General features: G+C 43.2%; 1 protein-coding gene across 2 annotated transcripts in view; it reads right to left on the bottom strand.

Annotated features, from left to right (window-relative positions):
• The window catches only part of CLTCL1 (clathrin heavy chain like 1), a 170,632-nt gene that overhangs the window by 45,514 nt on the left and 98,549 nt on the right, over nt 1-26,569 (bottom strand). For both annotated transcript variants that reach the window (XM_040348535.1, XM_040348543.1), the window contains 10 exons: nt 23,760-23,957; nt 23,473-23,673; nt 23,221-23,373; nt 23,009-23,131; nt 13,011-13,148; nt 12,264-12,428; nt 10,744-10,924; nt 6,501-6,664; nt 4,348-4,473; nt 2,684-2,826 (listed from right to left, as the gene is read on the bottom strand). In XM_040348535.1, the coding sequence (XP_040204469.1) occupies nt 2,684-2,826; nt 4,348-4,473; nt 6,501-6,664; nt 10,744-10,924; nt 12,264-12,428; nt 13,011-13,148; nt 23,009-23,131; nt 23,221-23,373; nt 23,473-23,673; nt 23,760-23,957 (1,592 nt within the window). The remainder of the gene's footprint in view (nt 1-2,683; nt 2,827-4,347; nt 4,474-6,500; nt 6,665-10,743; nt 10,925-12,263; nt 12,429-13,010; nt 13,149-23,008; nt 23,132-23,220; nt 23,374-23,472; nt 23,674-23,759; nt 23,958-26,569) is intronic.

Below are 26,569 nucleotides of genomic sequence, written 5' to 3'. Positions count from 1 at the left end.
AACAATATAAATGTTAAAGCAGAAGCCTTGAAAGCATTCTTCTGGAGATAAATACACCCCGAGACTAGAGCTCTGAAACAGCAGAAGGCGATAAACCCACAATAATAGAGAAAGGGGCAAGTCTGAAAGGATGAGACGAGGAGGAGGGAGAGTATGAAACTCCAGTTTTAGCCCCTGGAAATGTCACTGTGGTATACAGACATCTAAAATTTTCTGAGACCAGAAGGTCAAGATGGCAGGCAGAAGTTCCCCCACGACTAAAAAGAATCCTTGGAACCAGCCTTGGCTTGCTGGGAGGGTCATGCCTTCTTAAGAAAGTATGTTCATGCCTTAAAATTTGAAACTGAAGACTGATAGGAGCGAAAGGAACCTTTTTGAACTCACAAACAGAAATCCTACTGGTGGAGGCACAAGGTTAGTACGCTTACCTGCAGTAATGTCCTTGATGTACGTATCCAAGGAAGTACCAAAACAGGCTTTTGCCTTTAAAGGGTATCCACTCAACACGATTCTTGCATGGGAGCTCAGCTGACCAGCAATTTGGCCAAAAAGGGTCTAGCATATATGGATGGAGAGAAGACGCTCCTAAATATTTGAAAGTATGTCCACCAATATGTAAGGCCATAGGCAAAAAGTCTAACCAACTAGACAGGCAGGTTAGGATTGAACTAGAAGTTTGGGCCATGGGCTGTGAGGATCTTGTTAAGACAAGAAATGGCAGGATCTACCATAGAAACTGCCACTTTGGCAGAAACAGTCTCAAGAGTAAAAATCCTTAAACAATGTAATTCTTAAGCTTGGCATCCTTAAGCAATTTTATCGTTAACGTGTTACTAAACCCACAACAGTAAAATCTGTCTGTATATGCAGTGAAGCATGCTTGTTCTACTCACTGTGGAACCTAAGGGGTTAATCCTGTGCATTGTGTAAAAAGACCGTTAGATCCTGTCTTCTCTGATCCTCCCCTTCTTTCACAGTCGCCAATCCATCACTTGATAGTACAGAGCCCTGGGGGCACTCTGCATATGCTCAGTTTGGTGTGTATTGTATTGCTAGAGTTTTTTTTTTTTGCTTTTTTGGGAGGGTGCATGTGATCAGCACAGGGCCAATCCTCGCTGTCCAGACAGAGGGTCAGAAGTCTTGCAGCCTCAGGACAGCCAGAGGAGAATGAAAACTCACCTTACAAATGTGAACCAGTGATCAGCCGGACATTGATAGAAGTCACAAGACTGCTATATATTGATGATGAGAGAGTATTTAGCATTTTAGATTTACTAAAATAATTGTATTTCCATGTTCTGTGTACTGTGGGAGACCAGATATAGTGAATGCAGGGTCCTGGGTTTTCTAACAATTTAAGCTTTGATGAAAAAACTCTACCGCTGGAGTGTCATCCTCATCTCATTCCATTGAGAGGAATCATCCTCAACTACCACCTCCTCCTCAGGTAACATGTCTTGGATACAGCCAAAGACCATTCACTAGGGGGGTCTAAAAGGGGCACAGTTGTAACCACTGCTCTGAATGGCCTCTATAAGGCCTGAGATTCTGCTTCTGAAATCTGACATTGTGGCAAAAAATAACGATCTGAATAGAAAAAGATAAGGAAACTTGTGTGGCTGACGGGTCAGAGGAAGGCAGGGAGTCATATGTGGGACAACCTTCTGAATAAAGGGTAGTAGGGCTCCATGTTAATAAACTATAATTCCTGTTTGAGCTAAGAAATGAGCCTGAGCTAGTGAGGCCAATGATCCTTTTCCTTTAAGCTTGTCATCTGTTAAGCTCTGTAAAATGCAGCCCCAATAAGTGTATTCACAATCACCACTGTCGTGGAGTGGGAGGGGAAAGTTTTGATGCCAAACACTGTAGACTGCTGTGAACCCAGGGTTCAAAATGAGACTGTGCCAATGAAGGAGAGCCGAGAACTCCTCTGGTCAGAAGACCTGCATATTTAGTAACCCCCAAGAGAATGATACAGCATGGTCGCATTTAGCGCCAGGGCTGTGCAGAAGCAGTGTATGCCAGGGGAACATAGCGGAAAGTTCATAGCACTCTGAAAGTGCATGCCACAGCAGTAAAATGGCACCAGATTTAAAACTTTAAAATATATATATATATATATATATATATATATATATATATATATATATATATATATATATATATATATATATATATATAGCCACTGCCAGCTCCAAGCCACAAACACTGAATAATAAATAGGTTCTTGCCACTCTGGGCAGGAATATTTAAAGGGCTCTCACCTTGTACTCATTGCTGCAGCTTGTATGCTGGTAGGAGTAGAAGGGGCCATTCCCCCCATCTTGGCTCTATGACAGACATGCTCCCCCAATGGTTTTTTGGGATAGAGTTGAATAATACCAACTACACAAGCCAAAACCTTTTCTTCAGTCTAGCAGGGTCCAGGTAATGTCCCTCATAGGCACAGCCAAGGAGTCAACTGATCTGGAAGCTGCAGCAGTCACAGTGGCTCTAGTGCAGCCAGGGAACAAAGAAAACCTCCATAGGAAAAAGGCAAGCATGTCACAGTAGCGAAAAAGAGGTCCATTAACCAAATAAATCAGAGGCTAGCTGGAAACGGGAGCCATTATATATGGGCTGTACTGTATGACTTAAAAAAAACAGAATTTTCATCAAACGCAAACACTTTTTACCTACTGACCTGTTTCTTTTCTCCACTTCTGCTACAAGCTCATCTGTTGAAAACTGGCCATGAACCACCATGATGAGGTTCTTAATGACATCTTCTGAACAGTCCACATCCAGCAATCCTCCCACTACTGCTGGAATACGGCTGGGGTTCACCTAGGTGTGAAACAATACATCTAATGTGAAGGTATTAAAGGGGTGCTTCAGTCTAGCAGTACTACATTTATCCAGGTTAAACAAGAACTCAAACATCAACAAGTACATTTCTTGTCACTTTTTGTGAGGTGAATACTTCTTTGTTAAAATCAGTAGGTTTACTAAAATTTAAACTGACAGGTAGAATTCATATGACAGAAGAGACCCCTACTTCCTGCCTGCCTGTCAGAGTTTGCATAAACTGAGCCGTAAATGGGCAGCTCATCATACATTTACAGCATGACTGTTTGTATGATGCTGTGACTCACGTATGCATGTGCAGGAGTAACGCCAATGCAGTCTGCTCATTCCAGCGGTCAAAGAGTCAGAACCCGGAAGGAAGACTGGGAGAGGCCAAAAGTGGCCATGACCTAATAGAGCGCTGACTGCACAGCACTGGAGGGGATTACTTGCCAGGTAAGTCTGCCCTAATGTGGCAATATGCATTGTGTACTAGTACATTATGGAAAGCTCCTGGGGCACATTTTTCAAAAAAACATTTTGGGGGGTGTCACAGTTTAAAGCGTCAAAAAACAAAAAAAAAAAAAAAAAACAGTGAATACTTACCTGTCCAATGGTCCCTCATAGGCATCTTCTTCTGAGTGCTGGTCTTTGGGGCTTCTTCATTGGCCAGCGGGGGATGTCATCATTCCTGCTCGAGCAGGAGCTAGTCATCCCAGCACTCAAAGACCATCTGGCACTGTAAGCTGAGCTGAGCATGCACAGTGCAGATGACAGCACTGGAGAAGACAGCGACGAGGAAAGTAACAGCATTTTATTCCAAAAGACAGTGCATGTGTTTTCTGCAATGAAAGTCTGCTCGCTCGCAGTTTCTTAAAGTGGAACGTCAATTCTGCTTTAAGGCATGTGTGAAAGATAACAGTTATTAGTGTGCTTATGTTAGCTCTCAAGCACAAATGTCAAGTCACATGTGCATCACCACGGCAACTGCAGGTTCAACAGGGGCTAAGATGGCAACTCCCTTTGCTGTAAGGAATAGGTTGATCTAGTTAATGCTTTAAAATCAGTTTGCAGTAAAGGCTGCCAAAAAAAAAAAATCAAAATAATTTAGAATTCACTGATGTGCATAGGGCCTGCAGGTGACCTCCTTTTCATCTGCATTTTATCTGTTTGACGCAAGTTTTGTATTCCCATAAATGGAGATGCAAAACCTGTGGATATGAAGGAAAATCTGGCAACAGAGGCACTCAGAGCTGAAAAGTCACCTGCTTGTACATAGCACCAGGTTCTGACACAATATCCCATGTAAATAGTCTATGAAGAGGGACAAATTAACCCAGTTGCTATCTCCGGTGAATTAAAAAAGTCTCCATGTGTGACAAGGAGTGCCGTTACTGTCGTAAGCTGATGGTATCACTGGATATTGAGACCACAAATGTCCCAATCCTCCAAGTATCATATCATGCATTAAAACTAGGCCATTTATGACTATTGCAAGTGGCTAACCTTTAAGTAAATTACCTTTTGCACATAGATTTCAATGTACTTCTGGAGGTTATTGCGATACAGGTACAACACTAAATCATGGACAAAGTCAAATCGGTCACAGACAATAATTAATGGAAGTTGGTCTGTAAGTTTGGCCTCCTAAACATAATGGAAAAAACAAAATCATTACCAAGATGTACTTAACACAGTGACAGTTATTTTTTACATAAAAAAACAAAACATATGTTTTATTGAAATACAAGCATAGCAAGATATACAAAAAAAAAAGAACAAAGCATAACAATCAGTGACTTGTAGTTTAGCAAGACTCATTATTGGCATATACAGTGGTCCAAGCGGTAAGTGATTGTCACAATAAATGCTGCGTACACACGGACGGAATTTCCGATGAAAAAAATGTCGTGTGACTTTTTCTATCGGATGTTCCAACCGTGTGTATGCCCCATCGGACTTTTTCCTTTGGAAATTCCGACGGAGTAAGAAAGAGAACATGTTCCGTTCATCTGTATGGAATTCCGACGGAGAAAAAAACACGCATGCTCGGAAACAACTCATTGCACGTTGGGAAGCATTGAACTTAATTTTTCTAGGCTTGTCGTAGTGTTGTACGTCACCGCGTTTTTAATGGTCGGAATTTGGTGCGACTGTGTGTATGCAAAACAGCTTAAGCGGAATTCCGTCGGAAAAACCCGTCGCAGTTTATTCCGACGGAAAAACGATCATGTGTATGAGGCATAAGAGTTAGTGCACATAATATGTGGCTACAATATGACAGCATTACATCTCACAAGGCAAAAAAAGGAGAAAAAACACAGTACTTGAATAACCAGGTAGCAATATATAGAGAATCAGCCATTGTTAAAAGTGTTGGTTAGGTAAGAGTCTCTGCACCATGTCATAAATGCCAGATGAGTGAGCTTACTTTTCTTCACATGGTGTGGGAGTGCCTCAAAGTACGACCCTTATGCTCTCAGGTGACGAGGTTCATTGCTGACAAGTTTGGTCTTTCCAGCGTATGTAACCTTTTATTATGTCTACTCTGAGTTATTAAGGATAGGGAAATGGATGCGGCTACAAAGCCGTTTCTCAGACTTGTTCTACTGTGCCAATGGGAAGCACTTGGGATTTGTCCCAACCAATTCTTATGCCCTGTACATGCGATAGGTTAGTCTGATGAAAACGGTCTGATGGATTTTTCCATCAGTTATCAGATGAAGCTGACTGATGATCAGTCGTGCCTACACACCATCAGTTCAAAAACCGATCATGTCAGAACGCGGTGACGTAAAACACAACGACGTGCTGAAAAAAACGAAGTTCAATGCTTCCAAGCATGCGTCGACTTGATTCTGAGCATGCGTGGATTTTTAACCGATGGACATACCCACAGCCGATCGTTTTTTTCTATATTTTCTTTTTTTATCCATCAAATAATTTTAAAACAAGTTCCTATTTTTTTTACCTATGGATAAATAACCGATGGGGCCCACACACGATCGGTTTGGTCTGATGAAAACGGTCTAACCTATCGTGTGTACAGGGCATTAGACTGGAGCATTCCCCAAATTGCTCAATAGTTGGCAAGGTGGTCTGTAGCGAGGGACCAGGATCCTCCAGATAAAGGGGCATATAATCAGCACACCTTCCAATGATCTTGAAAATCTGGCCCACTCGTAGACCCCAATTGAGGAATTGGATCCGACGGATATCTCCAGTGGTTCAGCAGCCAGAGCATATAGAAATGGGAATAATGAACATCACTGGCATATCCCCATGAAAAGGGGAAATGGTTCAGAGATCCAGCCAATTGCCAATACCGCGGTTTTTAGGGCCATATGACAGTTCCCATTTTTTGCATCATCTGGCGCATATGTAAGCATAGACTCCATAAAAGAATCCTGACAGGATCCTGTTGTAAAGCTTTTCCGAGACAAGTAATGGGGATGCTAGGTTATCAATCCACCTCTACACACCGCCGACAGTCCCACACTTATAATTGTATGTATCAGTTGGGCCTGATAACTGGAGCAATACATTGTATAGCATGTTTGGTAATATAGATAACTGAAACTGCATCTCTACTCAACTCTTTTCGGCAACTAAAGTTTACAGTATGCAAGAATGATACTTTGTGCAGAAGGAACTGAACTCAGAGGAGGATGTACCTTCAAAAAGTTTTTGACACGTTCAGGGTTGTAACAATTGCTTTCTCTACATATCCGCTCAACCTCCTTGATTTGTCCAGTCTTACAGGCTGCCTGGATGTACTTGAAGTGCACATCAGGATCTTGGCTGAAATTGACAATAGATCCCAGAAAGTAGAAAAGCCCTAAAAGAAAAAAGGGACATTTGTAAGTATCTCCACAATCACCACCTATGGACAGTAAAATACCCACATATTCTTTGTATAATGCCAGCTGTCACTCAGGAATCAAACTCCTATAAAGAAATTAGCAATGTGTTTAAGGACACCTTTTCAAAGTGGTTGTAAACCCTTTACAACCACTTTATGCTACAGGTAAGCCTATAATGAGGCTTACCTGTAGCTGGCCAGGATATCTCCTAAACCTGCATGGTTTAGCAGATGTCATCGGCACATGCGCACTAAAGCAAAGGCACGTATGTGCCGCTGCTTTAGTCCGTGTGCAGTTATCGGCGGCTCTGTGCGCAATTGACGTGGCTCCAGCGCTGTGATTGGCCAGAGCCGCGATTCCCAGAAGTAACCCCCGGGAGAAAATGTAGCCGGCCTAAAGGAGGGTACGGGGGACCGCTGCGGGGGCTTCGATGTGAGGCAATTTTTTTTTTTTTTTTACCACTTGACCACCGGGCCTATTTTGGCACTTAAAAATCAAATTTTTTTTGCTAGAAAATTAATCAGAACCCCCAAACATTATACATTTTTTTTAGGACACCCCCTAGGGAATAAAATGGCGGTCATGGCAACTTTTTTCTTGCACGGTATTTGACCAATAATTTTCCAAACACTTTTTTTTTTGGGAAAAAAAAACGGTTTCATGAATAAAAAAACAAAAACAAAAAAACAAACAGTAAAGTTAGCCCAATATTTTTGTATAATGTGAAAGATGATGGTATGCCGAGTAAATAGATATCCAACATGTCACGCTTTAAAATTGCGCACACTCATGGAATGACGGCAAACTTCGGTACTTAAAAATCTCAATAGGCGATGCTTTAATTTTTTTTACAGGTTACCATTTTCAAGTTACAGAGAAGGTCTAGTGCTACAATTGTTGCACACGCTCTAACGCACGCGACGATACCTCACATGTGGGGTTTGACCGGCGTTTACATATGTGGGCAGGACTTGCACGCATGTTCGCCTCTGAGCACGAGCTACCAGGGACAGGGGCGTTTAAAAAAATTATTTTATTTTACTTCATTTTTTTTTTTTTAATTTTTTTTTTTTTTTAACACTTTTATTCCTATTACAAGGAATGTAAACATCCCTTGTAATAGGAATCACTGTGACAGGTCCTCTTTATGGAGAGATGCGGTGTCAATAAGACCCCACATCTCTCCTCCAGGCTTACAAGCATGAGATTGTGAAAAAAAATCACCTATCTCATGCAGACAGCGGCGATTGCGGCTTTGTTTACTTCCGGGTACCGGAAATAACGTTGCGCCCGGGCCTCCGACTGTCATAGAGATGACTGGTGACTTTCTGGTTACCAGTCATCTCTACGTTTCCCAGCCAGCGGCGGCCGAGTCGCTCTCCAGGCCCTCGATGGCAGCAGGGGGGGGCGTCCCCTCCCACTGCCTATAAGAATGATCAAGCAGCGGAACTGCCGCTTTGATCATTCTCATCGTGCAGAGAATCGGCAGCTGAAGACGATGATATCTGAATGATGCCCTATAGCTGCAGGCATCATTCAGATATCACTGCACAAAGTGGTTAATATAGATTAAACTAACTCTGCTCTAAAGCAAAATGAGATGAACACACATCGCAGGTTTACTCCCATAAGGAGGTAAACAAAATATGTCCTCAAATTTAGAGCAACACAAATTTAAATCAATAGCTTCACTTCTGATTATTTCCTAGTGTAGTTGGAAAAGTCCTTCCCGATCCCCCCAGAAGCAATCCGATATTCCCTGGATCAACTTTAGCTATCAATGTTAGTAGTATCCAGTTATTTTTAAAATCAATCTACTGAGCTGGCCAGAACCATCTCTGGAATGGAGTCTATTCCACATTTTCACAGCTCTTACTGGGAAGAAACCTTTTCATATTTGGGGGATGAAATATTTTCCTCTAGACGTAAAGAGTGCCCCCTTGTCTTTTGTGATGACCTTAAAGTGAATAACTCAACACCAAGTTCACTATATGGACCTTGGACATGTTGATCATATCCCCCCTTAACCTCCTCTTCTCAAGAGAATAAATTCAGTTCCTCTAATCTTTCCTCATAGCTGAGCTCCTCCATGCCTTTTATCAGTTTGGTTGCCCTTCTCTGCAACCAAAACAAAAAGAACAATGAAATTCAACGCGAAAACCTGAATCAACCATAGGCTGAAAGGAAACATACTGAGAGAAATACTACGGCTACAACTGCTTACCTCTACTTCTAAAAATGTGGGTTGAGTTACGGTCATTCCACTCAGTTGGAACAGATAGCGGAGAGCTGATGATGCTATCCACTCTTCATTGCAGTTTGCTAGGTTATTTAACACTACAGGCTTTACACCGTGGCCCATTCATACAATGCACACTGCAGTGCAGTGCCCACAAAGCCCCATGGAATTCTCCCTGTTTAACAGAGCAGAGAAAGCGCTATCCCCCTCCCAATCCCAAGTCTCATCATCTAGATTCAAGCAGAAGGGGTATAAAAAGGCTACTCTTAATAGAGAGATAAAGAGAGTGGGAAATATGGACATTATGTTTTTTTCTGAAAGTGGAGACGATGGAAAACCAAATGGTGGCTGTTGCAATTGATTTTTCATGGCACAATATCTACAAAGCCACTTATCGAATGCAAATTTGAGGGAAAAAAATGTACCAAAATAATTTTTAAGTAAATAGATGCCAAATATGTCAAGGCTGAAAATGTGGTTTTCCCCCTGAAATTGCACCAAACTATGGTATATATATATATATATATAAAAAATTTTTTTTTAAAGCCTTCACCAATTACAAGTGTTGATTTGATCGTGAATGATGGCCCTAGAATTATTGCTCCTCACTCAAACATCTGCAGTGACATTTCACATGTGTTGCAAATGCAGTTTACATGTGCGTGTGGTACCTATGTCTATATTTGCATTTGCGTGTATGGGGGGGGGGGGGGGATTAATTTTTTTTTTTTATTAAAATTTTGATTTTATTTCTGTCAACTTTATAGCCATCACATGGGGGCTAACAAATCTATGTGATAGATTAGAGCATACGACAGGTATTCTTTATGGGGTCTATTAGCCCCTCAAATGTCTCCTTTGACCTCCAAAGCAGCTACTGAAACATATTGTGCTTGATTAGCTGTAGCAGCCAGGGAATGACAGCTCTGGAACTGAAAGTGGGGCAATAAACTAGCATTATGAGTGGTATTTTACCTTGACCGGTTTGGGTTTATCTATTTGTGCCTATTTTTATCCAGTATAATCTTCTTTACATCTACCAACAACTATATAATGCAAGGGCCTGACTGATTGGATAGTTTAGGTAGGTCCTCACAATACAGGTGAAACTCGAAAAATTTGAATATTGTGCAAAAGTTCATTTTACTAATGCAACTTAAAAGCTGAAATATATATATGAGATAGACTCATTACATGCAAAGCAAGATAGTTCAAGTCGTGATTTGTCATAACTGTGAAGACTCATAAAAACCCCAAATCCACAATCTCAGAAAATTAGAATATTGTGAAAGGGTACAATATTCTAGGCTCAAAGTGTCCCACTCTAATCAGCTAATTAAGCCAGAACACCTGCAAAAGGTTCCCGAGCCTTGAGTCTCAGTCTGGAAAAGGCCATTCAAAAAGTGTTGGGGACTTTCACAAGGAGTGGACTGAGGCTGGAGTCAGTGCATCAAGAGCCACCACATGTCAAGCCTCTCCTGAAGAATTTGTAAAGCCATAATAATCACAATTATGACAAATCACGGCTTGAACTATCTTGCTTTGCATATAATGAGTCCATCTCATATATTAGTTCGACCTTTTAAGTTGCATTAGTGAAACAAATGAACTTTTGCACGATATTCAGATTTTTCGAGTTTCACCTGTACATTGTTTAAAAATTAAGTTGATTGTACAGAGATTTTATGGTCAGATTGTAATGTCTATGGTGAGTTTTAGGTTTGTATGCCATTTTAGACATTGTACAGGGGCATAACTTGGTGGGGCTTTATGGCTCTAATATAACAATAACTGTATAAGATCATATGCACATACCTTCATAACTCTTGAATGATTCAAAGAGTTCAACCAAAGTCTGGGTGCCCAACTGTTCATGGTACTTTGATGCCACCTGGACACAGAGCTGAAGGTTCTGCCGGATGTTGGCTGACAGCATAGCCCGCAAACACTCTACTGAGTCCTCCACTGACAACGAGCCAAAGAAGTTCACCAACCACTAATTTTTAAAAAGGAAAAATAAATTCCTGGTAAAGACACAAGTAATATACCAATGTAAAATCCACACTCTTATTGTCTTGGCTAGCATCCTTCTCAGGGGCAACACAAATCCCAGAGAATTATTAGTTGAGCCATCTGCTACTTCTCAGAGACATAAAATTATTCAGCTGAACTTCAAAACAATCCTCCTCAGTGTTAAACTATGCTAATAATCAGTACTAGAAGAAGCATTTCACAGTTTTATTTGTTTGACATCCAATATTAAGTTTTCAAACAACTTTATACAACAAGAGATATTATCCACATACCACAAACAAGAATATAGGAAATGTACATAACAAAGCATGTTACACATAGACAAAGACAAACACCCTACAAACCCTTGCCCAATAAATGGCATTAACTAATTAGAATACCATTGGGGAGCGTTTACCAACATATATTATAAAGAAAAAATAAAATAATACACTGGGTTACTTAGGCGTTTAGGATTTAGGAGTTTTTCAGGCGGTACATCGCTAAAAATAGCTCCTAAATACCACCTGAAAAACTCCTGCCCAGCCTTCTCAATGTGAAAACCCAAGGGTTAATACCGCACCGCTAGCGGCCGAAACCCGCAGCAATTCCGATGGTATAGCGGCGCTAAAAAGCCACCGCCCCGTGTGAAAGGGGCCTTATATTGTTGGACCCCTAGCAAGAATAACCCTATCTTCCTCAACCCAACAAGGCTGTGGTCTATGGCTTACTACTCCCCATGTTTAACTCTCAAAAGGGTGTAGGACACATCACACATACGAAGACCAAACAAAAACTGCGAAAAAAGGTGAGAATGATTAAATGCAGTCAGGATTAAGCTCACAAACAGACATCACCTCGTTCACCCCACCTCCTGACTGGGTTCAAGTCTTATGGCTGACTCGTATATTTATTTTTCGCATTTCAGAGGATTCCCTGAGCAACTTCCAGGGGCGCCAGATCTGGCAACATTGTTTCTATGTGTCCAAATCACGTGACAGGAGAGTCTCCATGATCTCAATATGGTCATCACTCAATACACGATCAAAGGTGGAGCCTGCATTTCTGTTTTAGTGAAAAAACCCACAGACAGTGGCTGGAAAATCTGTGACATGATTGTGAAAAACATGCAACCTCTCGTGTTAATGTTATCGCAGGGAACAAGGGTGATTGTCAAACCCATTTCAGATGATCAACCCCCTCTGCTCTCTTCACATCCATTCCAAGAATTGTCTGTCAGGGTGATTCTGCTGTGACAACATGTCTTTAGATAAAAGATCATATCCCTGTTGAATCATCATACCCATCTTAGAATAGCTCACCTCTGGGTTAAGAAGATGTGTGTGTACCACAGCACGCTTGACATCATACGGGTCAGTGTAATGCTCCAAAGCTCTCTGCAGCAATCCAGCCTTCTCACACAGCTGGGCAATATGTGCCCTATCATAATGAGTGAACATTTGATTTCCAAGGATCGCATCTGCAACCTGAGTGATTAAGATACAAAAAAAAATTAAAAATGTCAACCAGCATGGTCATCTATTATCTCACAGAATTACCCTGTAAAACATGTTGGAAAGACATTTTAAATTAACCAAATCCACATGAGTATTAGGCTTAAAGTAGAACTATAGGCAGAACATTTGTCTTCATTTTGGATAAAGTAAAGGAGGGCTATAACCCCTGTTGATTTATTTTTCGTCATCTGTGTCCCATTAAGGAGATTTCCCTTCACTTCCTGTCCCATAATCAAAACAGGAAGCGAGAGGAAATTCCTGAAAATTAGGGAAATCCCTTGGGGATCCCCAGGCCACCAGAACCATGTCCCCATTGGAAGATTTCCCCTCTATTACTTTTCTAAGGACATCCCAAACTTTGTGATTTTCTTCTACTTTCACTGCTAATGGTAAACAGGACAAAGAGAGAGGGTGAATTTTCTTAATGGTGGCACAGATGGCAATAAAAACACTGAAGTGTTCTAATCCCTCTCCACTCTATCCAAAATGAAATAAAACATTTTGCTTTTAGTTATACTTTAATGTATGACAAGAAAATAAAAACATAAGCACCTGTGGAGCATGGATCAAGTTCATCTCCAAAAGGCGAGTCTGTAGGTGACCTTCAGCTGGCCTATTGTTCTTCAGTGCATCTAGCAAAAATGAAGTACACTGCTGAACGAGACTGTTCTCCATAAACACATCAACGATCTGGGAACAAGAAAAAACCAAATCATACATGAATCTGCAGTTGGGGGCTCTTTGCCAAAAGGCACACCAAGCCATTATTTACAAATATCTATGCAAAAAATTTAGCACATGTAATAACTCTGATTCACCTTTCATTTTCAAAATTAAAGATGGTGGTTGTTTGGTTGTTATGGGTTCCTTGATATCTCTGACTTGTTAACCACTTCGCCTCTCTGGACATCCTATACATGTCCACAGAGTGAAGAGTTTAAAAAAAGCTCATGGCTAAGGCAACAGCCATGAGATTGTATTTACTCTCCTTAGCAAGACTCCGCGGAGCACAGGCTGCTACCCCCCCGGGACACACTATATTTCTTAAGCTGCAAGGTTCCTAACCCCCTGGCTTGTCCTCTATTGGACAGTGCAGTGTGGCTGCCCTTAGTAGGGATCTATTTCTCCCCAAGGCTTCCTCCACCTGCCCTCTGCCTTGCTGGTCCCGGCTCTGTTCTTTCTGTTTTAATTTTCAGAACCAGCAATTTACTCATGCTGTGGCCCCTCTACATCATTAGGAGACTTTTTTCTCCTCCCATTGGGCATACCAACGCATCACTTGGCACTTTTATAGCTTGTGATTCCAATGACCTGTGATGAATTGGACGGCCACCAACCTACTGACGTATACAAGTAGCAATATCTTCTTGTCATACAATCTCAAAGCTCGTCCCGAAGAAGCCGTAAGGCGAAACGCGTCGGCGAGATAAATATATTGCTTATATGTGGCGAGATAAATATATTGCTTATATGTATCTATGTATTTTTTTCAACATTTATTGGAATTTATTTGTATATGTGTATTTTTGTAATTAAATATATTTTTTATATAACCCAAATTGTCCCTGTGATTGCCTTTGAAAGTCCGCCATGTCACTACCTAGTGTAGTACTACCCCTTTTTTTGAACTAGTATTTCGGATGTGGGCTAATGTGAGTGCTTATATGTTATTCCCCCTCCCCCTTTTTTGAACCCTGCTTATGCAGTTCAGCAACCCGACCACGTTCAAAAAGGGAGAGTTTTTTTGCCTTTGCCATCACAACATATTTGCACAGATTTGGCCTTTTCAAGGCATGTGGTCCTAAACGTTTCCGTTTATTCGTTGTTTTCAATTAATTGAATGCTCAAAAAATGTTTTGTCTCACTCTCATTTCTTCTTGTTGCATGTTGAAGCTCTACTTGGAACCTTGTTAAGATCCAACAATGTAAAATATGATTTGTTGCCATTTTTCAAGTGGTCTTAAACTTTTTATCAGGACTGTATAATATTGAAGTAACCATATTTTTATTCTACAAGGCCTCTTGCTTAATGTTTTGGGGTTTTAAATAATTTTACAGCCAAAATTGCAGATTTTAACATGAGTGCTCTAGAGGGAAACTAGTTACAAGAAACATTGTATAATTAAAGGGGTTGTAAAGGTTCGTTTTTTATTTTCTAAATAGGTTCCTTTAAGCTAGTGCATTGTTGGTTCACTTACCTTTTCCTTCGATTTCCCTTCTAAATGTTTTTTTCTTTGTCTAAATTTCTCACTTCCTGTTTCTCCTTAGTAAGCTTGCCCCAATCATCCGAGCTGTTCTGGCTGGTTAGTCAGCCAGAACAGCTTACTGAGGAGGAACAGGAAGTGAGAAATTCAAAGAAAAAACAAAAAAATTTAGAAGGAAAATCGAAGGAAAAGGTAAGTGAACCAACAATGCACTAGCTTGAAGGAACCCATTTAGAAAATAAAAAACTAACCTTTACAACCCCTTTAACATAGGTGTGCGCACGGGGTGTGCCAGATATGCCTGGGCACACCGTAATCACCATGTGTGCATAAGTGTAGCCGAACCAGGTGCCACGGCTATGTGTGCTGTACATCGTGGTTGTTCTTGGTAGTGACAGAGCGGGTTGTGTCCAGCTTGTGGTTGAACCTGGATGTCAGAATATCCACGTCTGGAGTCACCTCTACCTGTGACAAAGGTCTTGAAACACCTCTGTGTGAAAAGACCAATCCCCTTGAACTAGAAGCTGATGACTGGGAAAGTCAGCCTGCCAATTTTTCACACCTGAAATATGCACTGCAGCCAAGGCCAGATTATAAATTTCCATCCACGTTAGAATAAGATGTGTGACTTGAAAAATGATATAAGCCACAGCCGTAGCATTGTCAGACTAAACCCTGGTAGGGTGTCCTCACAGACAAGAGTTACATCGCTGGAGGGACAACTGAATCACTCCGGGTTCCAGGATGTTGATCGGAAGTCAGGCTTCTGCCAACAACCAAGTCACATGTACCAAGATAGTTTCCAGGACGCCACCCAAGCTGTCCTGTCCCCCCCCCCCGCCCACTTACCCAGTTTCCAGAACCTGAATGGAAATCCACCATGATAGAGCAAGCCTGATTCTGAATGTCAGGTTAATGGTTTTATACAGAGACTACGTTTGCAGCCATGCAGCCAAAATGTACTGTTGCAATGGCCTGGAGTGAAACTGGGCTTATGGTACTGCCTCAACGGTGGCTACCATCATGCCCAAGACCCTCATGCAAATGGTTGGGTGACCCCTGGACCATAAAAGTGCAGAGGGCCCTAATTTTACTTGGGAGGAAAACCTTGGACTGGACCATGTTCAGAATCAGGCACAAGGAGTGGGTCAGTTTCAGCACTGACCTCTGGAAATGTATTGCATTATTCATCCGCACCTCTGCAGAGTCCGTTTGATAGACAATGGCTGACAAGGTCTGGATCGACTGTTCCTTCAGGAGGGGAATATCCTAAGAGCTAGATTCACATACCTCGGCGCATCGTTAGGCGGGCGTAGCGTAACGAATATACGCTACGTTGGCGTTGCGCAGAGAGTCAACCATGGAATTCTGGAAGCCAGTGCTCCCCACGCTGCGTCGGCGTGGCTTAGATTTCAATGGCGTAACCCGGCGTAGGAAGAAGTGGGTGTGACCCCATGCAAATGATGTTCCGGACTCGGAGCAGTGATGTACGCCCGTCGTATCATGAACGGAGCATGCGCAGTGACGCGGAAGTGTGACCGCATCCGTGTGCGCATGCTCACAACTACGCCGGCGCAACTTTCTGGCTTACTCCGAGCGAATAAATACGCCCAGACATACGCCCGTCCAGCGCAAAAGTACATCCGTTTGACTGTTTCCCCCCTAAAGCAAGGTACTTTTGTAGAGCGATGGCACCTCCTAAAGTGGGCAAGGATAAGAAGAGGAAGAGGAACTTCAATTCTGAGGAGACCAATATCGTGTTGGTGGAAATAACGAAATATGAGGCATACCTGCATGGTGCCCACAGTGACAAGACCAGCAAGGCACATAAGGAGGGAGATTCTTGCCAAGATCACCCTCTATGTGAATGCCATTGGCAATTAGACCCGGATGTCTGATGACATCCAGAAAAAAATAAAATGACATGAGACGTCGGGTCCGTGACAAGTTGGCCCTCATAAAGAAGCATGCCAGGGGCTATAACTCCACTGATCTGGACTTGGGGACAGGTAAGTGTGTTTTATCCTCCATTTGGTGTGTAGCATGTGAGGGGGTGGAAGGGAACATGTGACAAGTGTGTGGGTCCACCAACATGTGAATGTTTTGTGTCATCCACAGATGTGCTGGAGGGTGCTGGGCCGTCGTCGGCCGGTTTCGACCCATGCCATCCCCGGAACATCCTGTGGCTCGGTCTGACCCCCTGGGAAGCACAGTCATATTGGTGGAGGGGAGTGCCCATACCTCTCTGCTAGAGGTTATTGTCGAGGAGTCAGTGGATCTCCACCAGGAGGACTGTATATATTATGAGGAGGATTCCACCATCCCAGAACCCTCAGCCACCTCCCCGCCCATCAGGTCTACCCCCTACCGGTCTACCCCATCCAGGGGAACCCCCTCCAGGTCTAGTCCGTCTGGACGGGCCCAAGCCTCTCCTTACCCCAGGAAGGCTCCACGGAAGACCAGGGGTATACCCGGAGCCCTCCAAGAAGGGCTGCAGAGGGAGTAGGCCCGGCAGACCCGCCATATCGGTGCTATGGTGGGTGACCTGCGGCGTGTAGCAGATAGCCTGGCCTCCTCGGCCCAGTCCCAGGCTGCCTGCGCTTTGGGTGTGCAGCAGTCCCTCACCCAGCAGGCTGATCAGAGCAGCTCCATCTCTGACAGCCTGGAGGATGTGAGCGCAAACTGCGTTGCCATGGAGACCTGCATGGGGGAGCAGCAGGCCGCAACAGCAGTCCTCACGGCGGAGGTGAGGAGGTTGGAAGTGGCTGTAGAGGCCAACAATGCTGCTGTGGAGGCGGAGGGGAGACAGACCAGGCGGCACCAGCACCACAACACCACACGCCAGCGGAGGATGCTTGCTCATACCAACACGGTGCTCACCCGCCTTGCCGTTGCAATAGAGGGCAGGCAGCCACCACCTGCCAGGAGTGACAGAGCAGGGGATGATTCTCCTCCTAATGCCCCACCGCCCCCAGTCGAGGCTTCCTCCAGGCAACTGAGGAGCCAGAGCCGTGGCAACCATGGCACCAGGCTTGGCCCACGACAGAGCAGATGAGTGCTCTTTGTTTTTGGATTTTGCTCAGAGTATGAGCTTTTTCTTTTATTTGCTCAGATTATAATTTGTTTAATTTTTTTAAATGACGTCCACAGAAGGATGTGCCGTCCTCGGATATGGCTGCCAATGGCATGAACCCTTTTTTTTTTAAGTTCCTGCACACGGTGAGGAGTGTAGGCTACAGTGTGACTGGTGTGTGAATGTGGGGGTGACATACCTGCCAGTAAGGTGTGTCACCCTGGGTCATCGGGGAGAAGTTATCCCCACGACCGTGTGAATGTGGTATGAATGGACAGCGACAAATTGGGGCCTTGGCGTAGCGTTGCTGCTCCCAAGTCATGCATGGTGGACTTGGGCTAATCCAATGTGATGTGGATGTGGTGTGTGTGAGCTAGGGACCACAGTGGAGTGCATGCATGCATGCATTGTACGTGTGCCATGATGAATGTGTGTGTTTAACGTTCAAAAATGCGTTCCACGAGGCAACTCCTGACTGCTCTTCCCTCAGCAGACCGGGTAGCTTCGGTTAGGGGGGGACTGGGTGGTTGGGGTGTCAGGTCATCACGTATGTCAATCTCCGGGCCCTTTCTCATGGCGTAGTTGTGCAGCACGCAACATGCACCGATGATCTGGCACACGAAGTTGGGGGAATACAACAAGGCCCCCCCAGACGTGTCCAGGCATCGGAAACGGGACTTCAGGAGGGCACATGTCCGTTCCACCACTGCACGGGTACGCATGTGTGCAGCATTGTAGTTTCTCTCTCCTCTGGTTTGGGGGATCTGGTATGGAGTCATGAGATGGGGCCCAAGTGCATATGCCGAGTCACCTGGAAGGAAAAAGACAGGAGGATGTTAGTCATGCATGTGCCCCTCATGATGTCTGCATCATGGGGTCGGACAGTCATGCCTGACTCCCATGGCACTCACCAACCAGCCAGCTGTTCCCGTACACGTTCTGTTCGAATTCTGTGGAGATGTTGCATTGACGGTATATGTAGCTGTCGTGGCTGGCACGGACGTGCCATATGAGGCATTGGCTATCACCTGTACGTTGATGGAATGCCACTGCTTACGGTATATGTGCTCTGTGTCACGGGGGGCCGTAGTGCCACATGTGTGCAATCAATGGCCCCCACGGTGCGTGGGAATCCGGCAATGCTGCAGAAATCCTGCATTGCCTTCCGCCTCAGATGCTCATGGCTGGGTTTGATGATGTGGTGGGACATGCGTCTGAGGATTGCGGGGACAACCTGGTGCACACATCTGCTCATGCTGGATTGTGACATCCCAGCCACGACTCCACTTGTACGCTGAAATGATCCACTGGCGAGGAAATGCAGTGTTGCCACTACCTTGACCAGTGGCTGCACTGCATGTGAGCGTTGTGTCTTGCTGGTGATGTCATCATGCAGGGTTGTGGCCAATTCCAGGATGGCATCAGGGCTGAATCTGAAGATGCGAAACACCTCAGAATCACCCATGCCAAAGACGTTCAGGCGTGTTCAGTATATCCTCTCCCGTGCCCTCCTACGTGCCGGCGGACACAGTAGTAGTGCCATGACCATGGCTGCCCCTGGCATGTTGGCATACTAATGTGTTGTCCTGCAAGTGGCGTTGCTCAGCTCGTTCGTAACGGTGCTGCTGTAGCTGCTCTCCAGCTGACCTGTGCATGTCTGTTGCTGAGTTACCCCTGCTTTATAAGGGGTAAATGTAGGCCGGACGTACAACTTGCGCGCACCGCGCGTAGCCTGCGTCGGGCGCATGTACGCTCGTGAATCGCCATATATCGCTCATTTGCATATTTAATTAGAAAATAATATGGGAGCGCAAGATGCGTCCAGCGTAAATATGCGCCTACGATACGCCGGCGTAGGAAAGTTACGTCGGTCAGAAGAAGCCTATTTGATGGCATATCTAGTTCTGTGGGCACGGCGCAAAGATACAACGGCGCACATTTTGACTTACGCGGCGTATTTCGAGATACGTCGGCGTAAGTCCTACGTGAATCTAGCTCTAAGTGTGTAGCAGAGCTAAGCTGGGAGACAATACCCTGGCCAACACATCAGGTGCTGTGGGACAGGCCAAATGGAATTGCAACAAACTGGAAATGTGTTCTCCCAGCACAATCGAATATTGCTGATGTAGAAGAAAAATAGTGACCAAGTAGACATCCTTAACCACTTCCCACCCAAGGACGTCATATGACGTCCTGGACTTTCAGTGGGGATATCTAAAAGATGCCTGCACAGCTACAGGCATCATTCAGATATCCATCTCTTCAGCCGGTGATCCTGTGCACCATAAGAACGATCATAGTGGCAGTTCCGCCGCTTGATCGTTCTTATAGGCGACGGGAGGGGAAGTCCCGTCGCTCAGAAGCGAACACACACGCAAGTCCCACCCACATATGTAAACGCCGTTCAAACCACACATGAGGTATCGCCGCGTGCGTTAGAGCGCCAGCAACAATTCTAGCACTAGACCTCCCCTAACTCTAAACTGGTAACCTGTAAAAAAAAATTAAGCAACACCTATGGAGATTTTTAAGTACTGAAGTTTGGCGCCATTCCATTAATGTGTGCGCAATTTTAAAGCGTGACATGTTAGGTATCTATTTACTCAGCGTAACTTCATCTTTCACATTATACAAAAAAATTGGGCTAACTTTACTGTTTTGTTATTTTTTAATTCATGAAACAATTTTTTCCCTCCAAAAAAAAGGTGTTTAAAAAATTATTGTGCAAATACCGTGCGAGATAAAAAGTTGCAATGACCCCCATTTTATTCCCTAGGGCATATATAGTGATTGGGGGTTCCAAGTAATTTTCTAACAAAAAAATTATGATTTTTGCATGTAGGGGAGAAGTACCAAAATAGGCCCGGTATGAAAGTGGTTAATATTAGAGTCCAGAAGGGTGCACGCCTCCACCCCCCACAGCTAAAGGAAATTGATGACTGACCTGGCAGATTCCATATGGAATTTTTGAACCTAAAATGCCACATTCTGAAATTGTTCCAGAATGTGGCAAATGCCTCCATTTGCTTTGTGGAAAGTGGAAAGGTTGGAGTAGTATCCCTGAAATATTATACTGCTGAGCAAAGTGTTTGAGGGGGACAAAGATATCAAGCCATTTTTAAGGAATCAAGACTGGCACCCTTTGGCCACTGTAATGAAAGTTGCTCCAGGGAAAGACAGGGGCATACTGCATCAGTATGGACAGAGATAGTATACTTTAGCATGGGAGAAATATCAGTAGTCAGGTGAGTAGCCATCTTCTTCATCAGAAAGCATAGGAGACATAAAAAAACATCAGAGGTGGACTCTGGAGGAGTGGCCCCATGACCTCTGGCTCCTAACAGAGAATACTGTGTGAGCCCCCCAAGGTCCACTGATAGTTTCCCCCTGCACCTATGATCCACTGAAAAAAAAGTCCACCCCAAAGGGTTACTCACTATCTTTGCTGTGGAACAGAAAGCGGAAATGCTTTCTTGCTTTCTGTGATCAGTAACTCTAAGCATAGGGAGCTCAGAAACATTCAGGGGTTGCTAAACCCTGTAACAAGGAAGGGGCAGGGAGTGGAAAACTTTTGTGCCAGGGCTGCAAGTCAAGACACTAAAAATAGCACACCTCTGCACAGCAAATTTCAGTGCATTTAAGGCTCTGTGAGTACAGAAAGTGTTCTCAGACCCATCATGCAGGAGAGACCACACAGAACAAATGGTGCCAAATTAAAAAGTGTCAAAATCCCACAAAAGGTTCCCCCCAAATGGCCCAGCCCGGCGCCATATCGTTATCATCAAGAGACAAAGCCATAACTTAAAGCAGTGTCTTGTGGTCCCTGTAGTTAGCAGGATATAGGGACAAGTCCCTTCAAACTCTTCACCATCCCTGAGGGCATAGCCACAAGGTGGTCTTCAGGTACAGGTTCGCCCCATGTGGCAGTGTCATGGCCTGAACTTGTAAAGCTCCCTGCAGCTTCTTCCTGGTGGAGTCTAGGTACAGTGCCCAAAGGTGCAGTTGAGAAGTCAACAGATCTGTAAAGCTGCTAGATGGAAGCCACAGTGGCAATGAGCAGCGGCAGGCTTAATAGAACAATCATCATGTAAAAGGGTAGTAAAATAATAAAAAAAAAAGTTTGCCTTTCTAAGAGCAGAGAGATAGGATGCCCGTACACCTAAAGAAATGGAGGGTTGCAGAGAATGGGAGAAACTATGCTGGGGCTGTCCTCACAGCTTTTGTTTACCAGTGTCCAATCGCCTGCAGGTAGCTGCATAACCCATCTTTCTAACACTATAATTCTGTATCCTAGAATGCATGATTAAGAAACAGATAAAGACAATGTGCTGCTTTTCTAGCTGGCATATTTAAACTTTGGATCAAATGACTGGGTTATCCTTCCCAAAAGTGTTTTTTTTTATACTCTGATAAACTAATGATATCAAATACAGAATAGTAATCTCTGCAGTAAAAACCAGTTGCAAGTCCTTTACTGATGTGATTATACACAGAACACCGACTCATAATTACATTGTGTAGGCTCATGACCTGAAATTAGATTATACAAGACTCTACAGAAAAGACATAATTATAGTTTAATTATTGATACGTGGGTGTATAATTGATCAATTAAATGTAAAAATAGTAAAAAATAATTCACAAGAGCGACAGCTGCATATGATCATTCCAGGCTTTTTTTTAAGATCCAAGCCATCGACAAAGTATGTACTTCAAAGTAATGTTACATTGTTCTGGGTACAAATCAAAGGATAAGTTCACCTTAAAAAAATTCATATACATTCTTTTGCATGTAAGCCTGTAAAGCATTTACATACGCAATCAGCATATCACAAGTGTAATGTCAGGCTCCTGCAGACTGTCAGTGTAGATGTCTGACTGTACCTCCGATATGGGCAGGCAGTTACTTCAATGAACTATATTGATGCTCACCAGTGGTCTTGTAGTTCATTGAAAACTACAAACCGTCAGCAGCAAAGGCAGTCAGTACTTGTAGCGTATTCATTCACAGAATGTTGTGAATAAAACGACTGGGCCCTGTGGGTGGAGCCCTGCATGGCCATGCTCCTTTCAAATTGCGACAGCAGGTGTGGGGAGCAGATCCCCAGCCTGCTGTCACAGAGGGAGGGGTAAATCAGGTGGAGAGCTGCAGGAGCGGGAACATGTTACATGTTCCACCCTAAAAAGAGGAACATGTTCCCAAAAGGTAAATTTATCCTTTAAACATTGTGATAGGTCTGCATTTGTCACAGAAGCCTCAGGACAACTTTTACCTGGTTAATGTTAGCAAGAGGTTCCTCATCTTGTACAAGCATCTGGGCAAATTGTAGTCCCTGATCAGGGCTGATCCTCATGACACTACGAAGCAAGAAGATCCAATCTGGAGTGTATCCCACCTAGAGAAACAAAAATAGGAACAAGAGTTTCAGTTGTGATGGAAAAAAAAAAGAAGCTGTTTTTTAAAAGCCATTTGGGGAAGACTTACTTTTTTGGCATAAAGAACTATTTTCTGGAATTGGCCAGTCTCTGCAAAGCATTGAATCACTTTGTTTGGCACACTAGCACGCAGGTAAACACTAAGTGCAAGAGTTGGATCCACTGCCTTTACCAAGTCTCCAAGCTCCTCAGAACACTCAAGCTGAATTAAAGAGAAAGGGAATTGATTTGGACAAGTCAGTATGGTTCACAATAGTATTTTTTTTATTGAACTGATGGTAATTTGGGGTATGGCTATTACCTTATCTTCTTTTAACCATTTCTCCAAAAGTTGCTTGCGTCCTTGTTGCAGGACCGGCCTGCAAAGCTCAAGTGACTCTTGCTTGTTTAACTGACCCTGATCTAGTAAAATCCCAAAGTACTGAAGCAGAGGTGATGCTTGTCCAGGCTGAGCTGGTACAGTCTGAAACTTCCTGATGGTGTCCGCTGTGCGAAGAATTCCCTGGAGAGACCGAAAAATGCCACATATTATAAAGGATACAATTTATCATTATATAGTGTCTGGTGATTAATTTTTAGCTGGGATACCTTTGGAGCAGATGCAGCTACTTTGGCAGCTTCAGAGTAATTCCCCTGAGTAAACAAGGTGTTAAACTTTCTGGCAAATAGCTCTTCAGCTCCAGTTAAGTTGCTTCGAATAGCCATTCGTAGTCCCAAATCGGCATTCTGCAACACGTTTGTAGCATAATTCACTATGTTCTCTTCTTCTACACAAACTGAAAGCACCTGAAAAAAAAAAAAAAAAAAAAGATGATCAGTCTCTACTATATAAAATTTCATTATTTAAGGCCTCATGTACACTGCTGCTGATAAACGGACGTTTAGGAGCAGATTGATGTTTTTTTCAGAAGCCCCTCAACTCTCGTTTGTTCTCTTATCTGTCCATGTATACCGTGAAAAGGTAGGGGGCGCTACAGATATTGCAATAACTTAATAATCATAAATATATATAGTGATAATAATAATAATAATGTCCAACAATAACAAAAGGTGATAATCATAAATAGTTAATATTAGTAGTAATAATAATGTCCAACATAGTGCATAACTCCCGACTGGGAGATTGAGTGTTAAATCTAGATCAGTATTGTGCAACAAAAGCCCAATAATAAAAGTGCTGTTGGTAATAAACTTGTGCTCGGAGAATAATTCCACTCCACCAATAGAAATTTCCACCTCCACCAAACGGAAAACAATCACAGCAAATGTGCTCAAGGATGGCACCTAACCACAAGATGTTGACCCATTTAGTTAAAAAGAGGTCAATAACAGCATATAGCAAAAGCCATGGATTCCATGCGCAGCTCTTTGTCACTTGATTCCACCAGACTCCATATCATATGAAGCAAACCAGAAAAAAGAGAAAACCGCCATAGGGTAATATCGTTTTTAATAAAAATAAAAATCGGACAGCGCCAAGTGGCCCCTTACTTTGGTTGGTGCCTTTCCCCAACACTGAGGCCAATTAGCGTTGTAAGTTTTAGTGGAGAGACGTTTCCACGCTCAGGACGCTTGCAGGATAGCGTGCGTTCCACCTCTCGGATCCAGAGAGCCAGCGCGTCCGGAAGTGCGTTGATTTTGCTTGACCAAACGCTTGGTCACACAAAATCAATGCACTTCCGGTCGCGCTGGCTCTCTGGATCCGAGAGTGGAACGCACCCTATCCTGCAAGCGTCCTGACCGTGGAACCGTCTCTCCACTAAAACTTACAAACGCTGATTAGCGTCAGTGCCGGGGAAAGGCACCAACAAAAGTAAGGGGCCACTTGGCGCTGTCCGATTTAATTTTTTTTATTAAAAACGATATTACTCTATGGCGGTTTTCTCTTTTTTCTGGTTTGCTTCATATGATATGGAGTCTGGTGGAATCAAGTGACAAAGAGCTGCGCATGGAATCCATGGCTTTTGCTATATGCTGTTATTGACCTCTTTTTAACTAAATAGGTCAACATCTTGTGGTAAGGTGCCATCCTTGAGCACATTTGCGGTGATCGTTTTCCGTTTGGTGGAGGTGGAAATTTCTATTGGTGGAGTGGAATTATTCTCCGAGCACAAGTTTATTACCAACAGCACTTTTATTAATGGGCTTTTGTTGCACAATACTGATCTAGATTTAACACTCAATCTCCCAGTCGGGAGTTATGCACTATTTTGGACATTATTATTACTACTAATATTATTAACTATTTATGATTATCACCTTTTGTTATTGTTGGACATTATTATCACTATATATATATATTTATGATTATTAAGTTATTGCAATATCTGTAGCGCCCCCTACCTTTTCACTTTATCCATTATTGTTTCAGTAGACTGCAATTTGGGGTGCAGCTCAGTAATATTATTATAATTCACTATAGTAATTGTTTAGTTGGCGCGAGATTTTACCCCCCACATGTCCATGTATACCGAGTATATGAAAAATAAATAAAAGGACGGTGCTAATTCAACATCTCATAAATCAATAACAAAAAAGAAGAAAAGTCCACAAAACCTTGCAGAAAGTGTTCAACATTGTGAAATAAGTGAAAATTAAAGGTTTGTGCTTCATCAACACTCGTGTGATAGAGAAAACTCTAACAGCAATTTGCTAAATCAACAATTGCAACTCACCAAACATGCATTTCATGGGTTCACATTTTCAGGAAGCTTTCTGAAGACATGAACCCACGAAATGCATTGAGGCTGTGTGCTCTTTCACACTGACGTCACTTCCGGTTTACCTGGTCCATATCTTTTGAGTGGTGGAATGCACGCCGAAAGTCAGGGAAACAGCGAGTTTTACCCTACTAGTGAGCTGTACATGACAGTGCTAGCTTATAGCACCAACGAGTGCAAGTGCAAACTTCAGGCTATATTATTGGCATATTTGTACCGGCTATATTGCGCTGTGTCATTCTACTCTGCTGCTTCCTTTGAGTGTCTGTCTGCATAAGAATTGCAAGATCTAGCAGCTGATATCAGACAAGTCACGGACCATCCCTCTCGGATATGGTTTACCTGTCCACATATACGACATCTACGCAATTGTTGATTTTGCAAATTGCTGTTTGGAGAGTTCTCTCTCACACGAGTGTTGAAGCACAGACTTTTCATTTTCACTTATTTCACAATATTGAACACTTTCTACAAGGTTTTGTGGACTTTTCTTTTTTTTTTGTTATTGATTTATGAGATGGTGAATTAGCGCTCTTTAATTTATTTTTCATATGCTAATGGAAGATTTATTGACTTGAAAAAAGGGGCAGTTTTTTCATTATAGCACTGAGATTGGCGCGATCATTTATTGAACACACATCACATGTACACTGAGTGGTTTATAGTCGTTTAGAGGCA

Source organism: Rana temporaria, chromosome 1 (genome assembly GCF_905171775.1).
Source record: "Rana temporaria chromosome 1, aRanTem1.1, whole genome shotgun sequence".
In the NCBI taxonomy this organism is placed as follows: Eukaryota; Metazoa; Chordata; class Amphibia; order Anura; family Ranidae; genus Rana; species Rana temporaria.
Note: the sequence above shows the minus strand (reverse complement) of the source record. Positions and strands in the feature narration are given on the sequence as shown.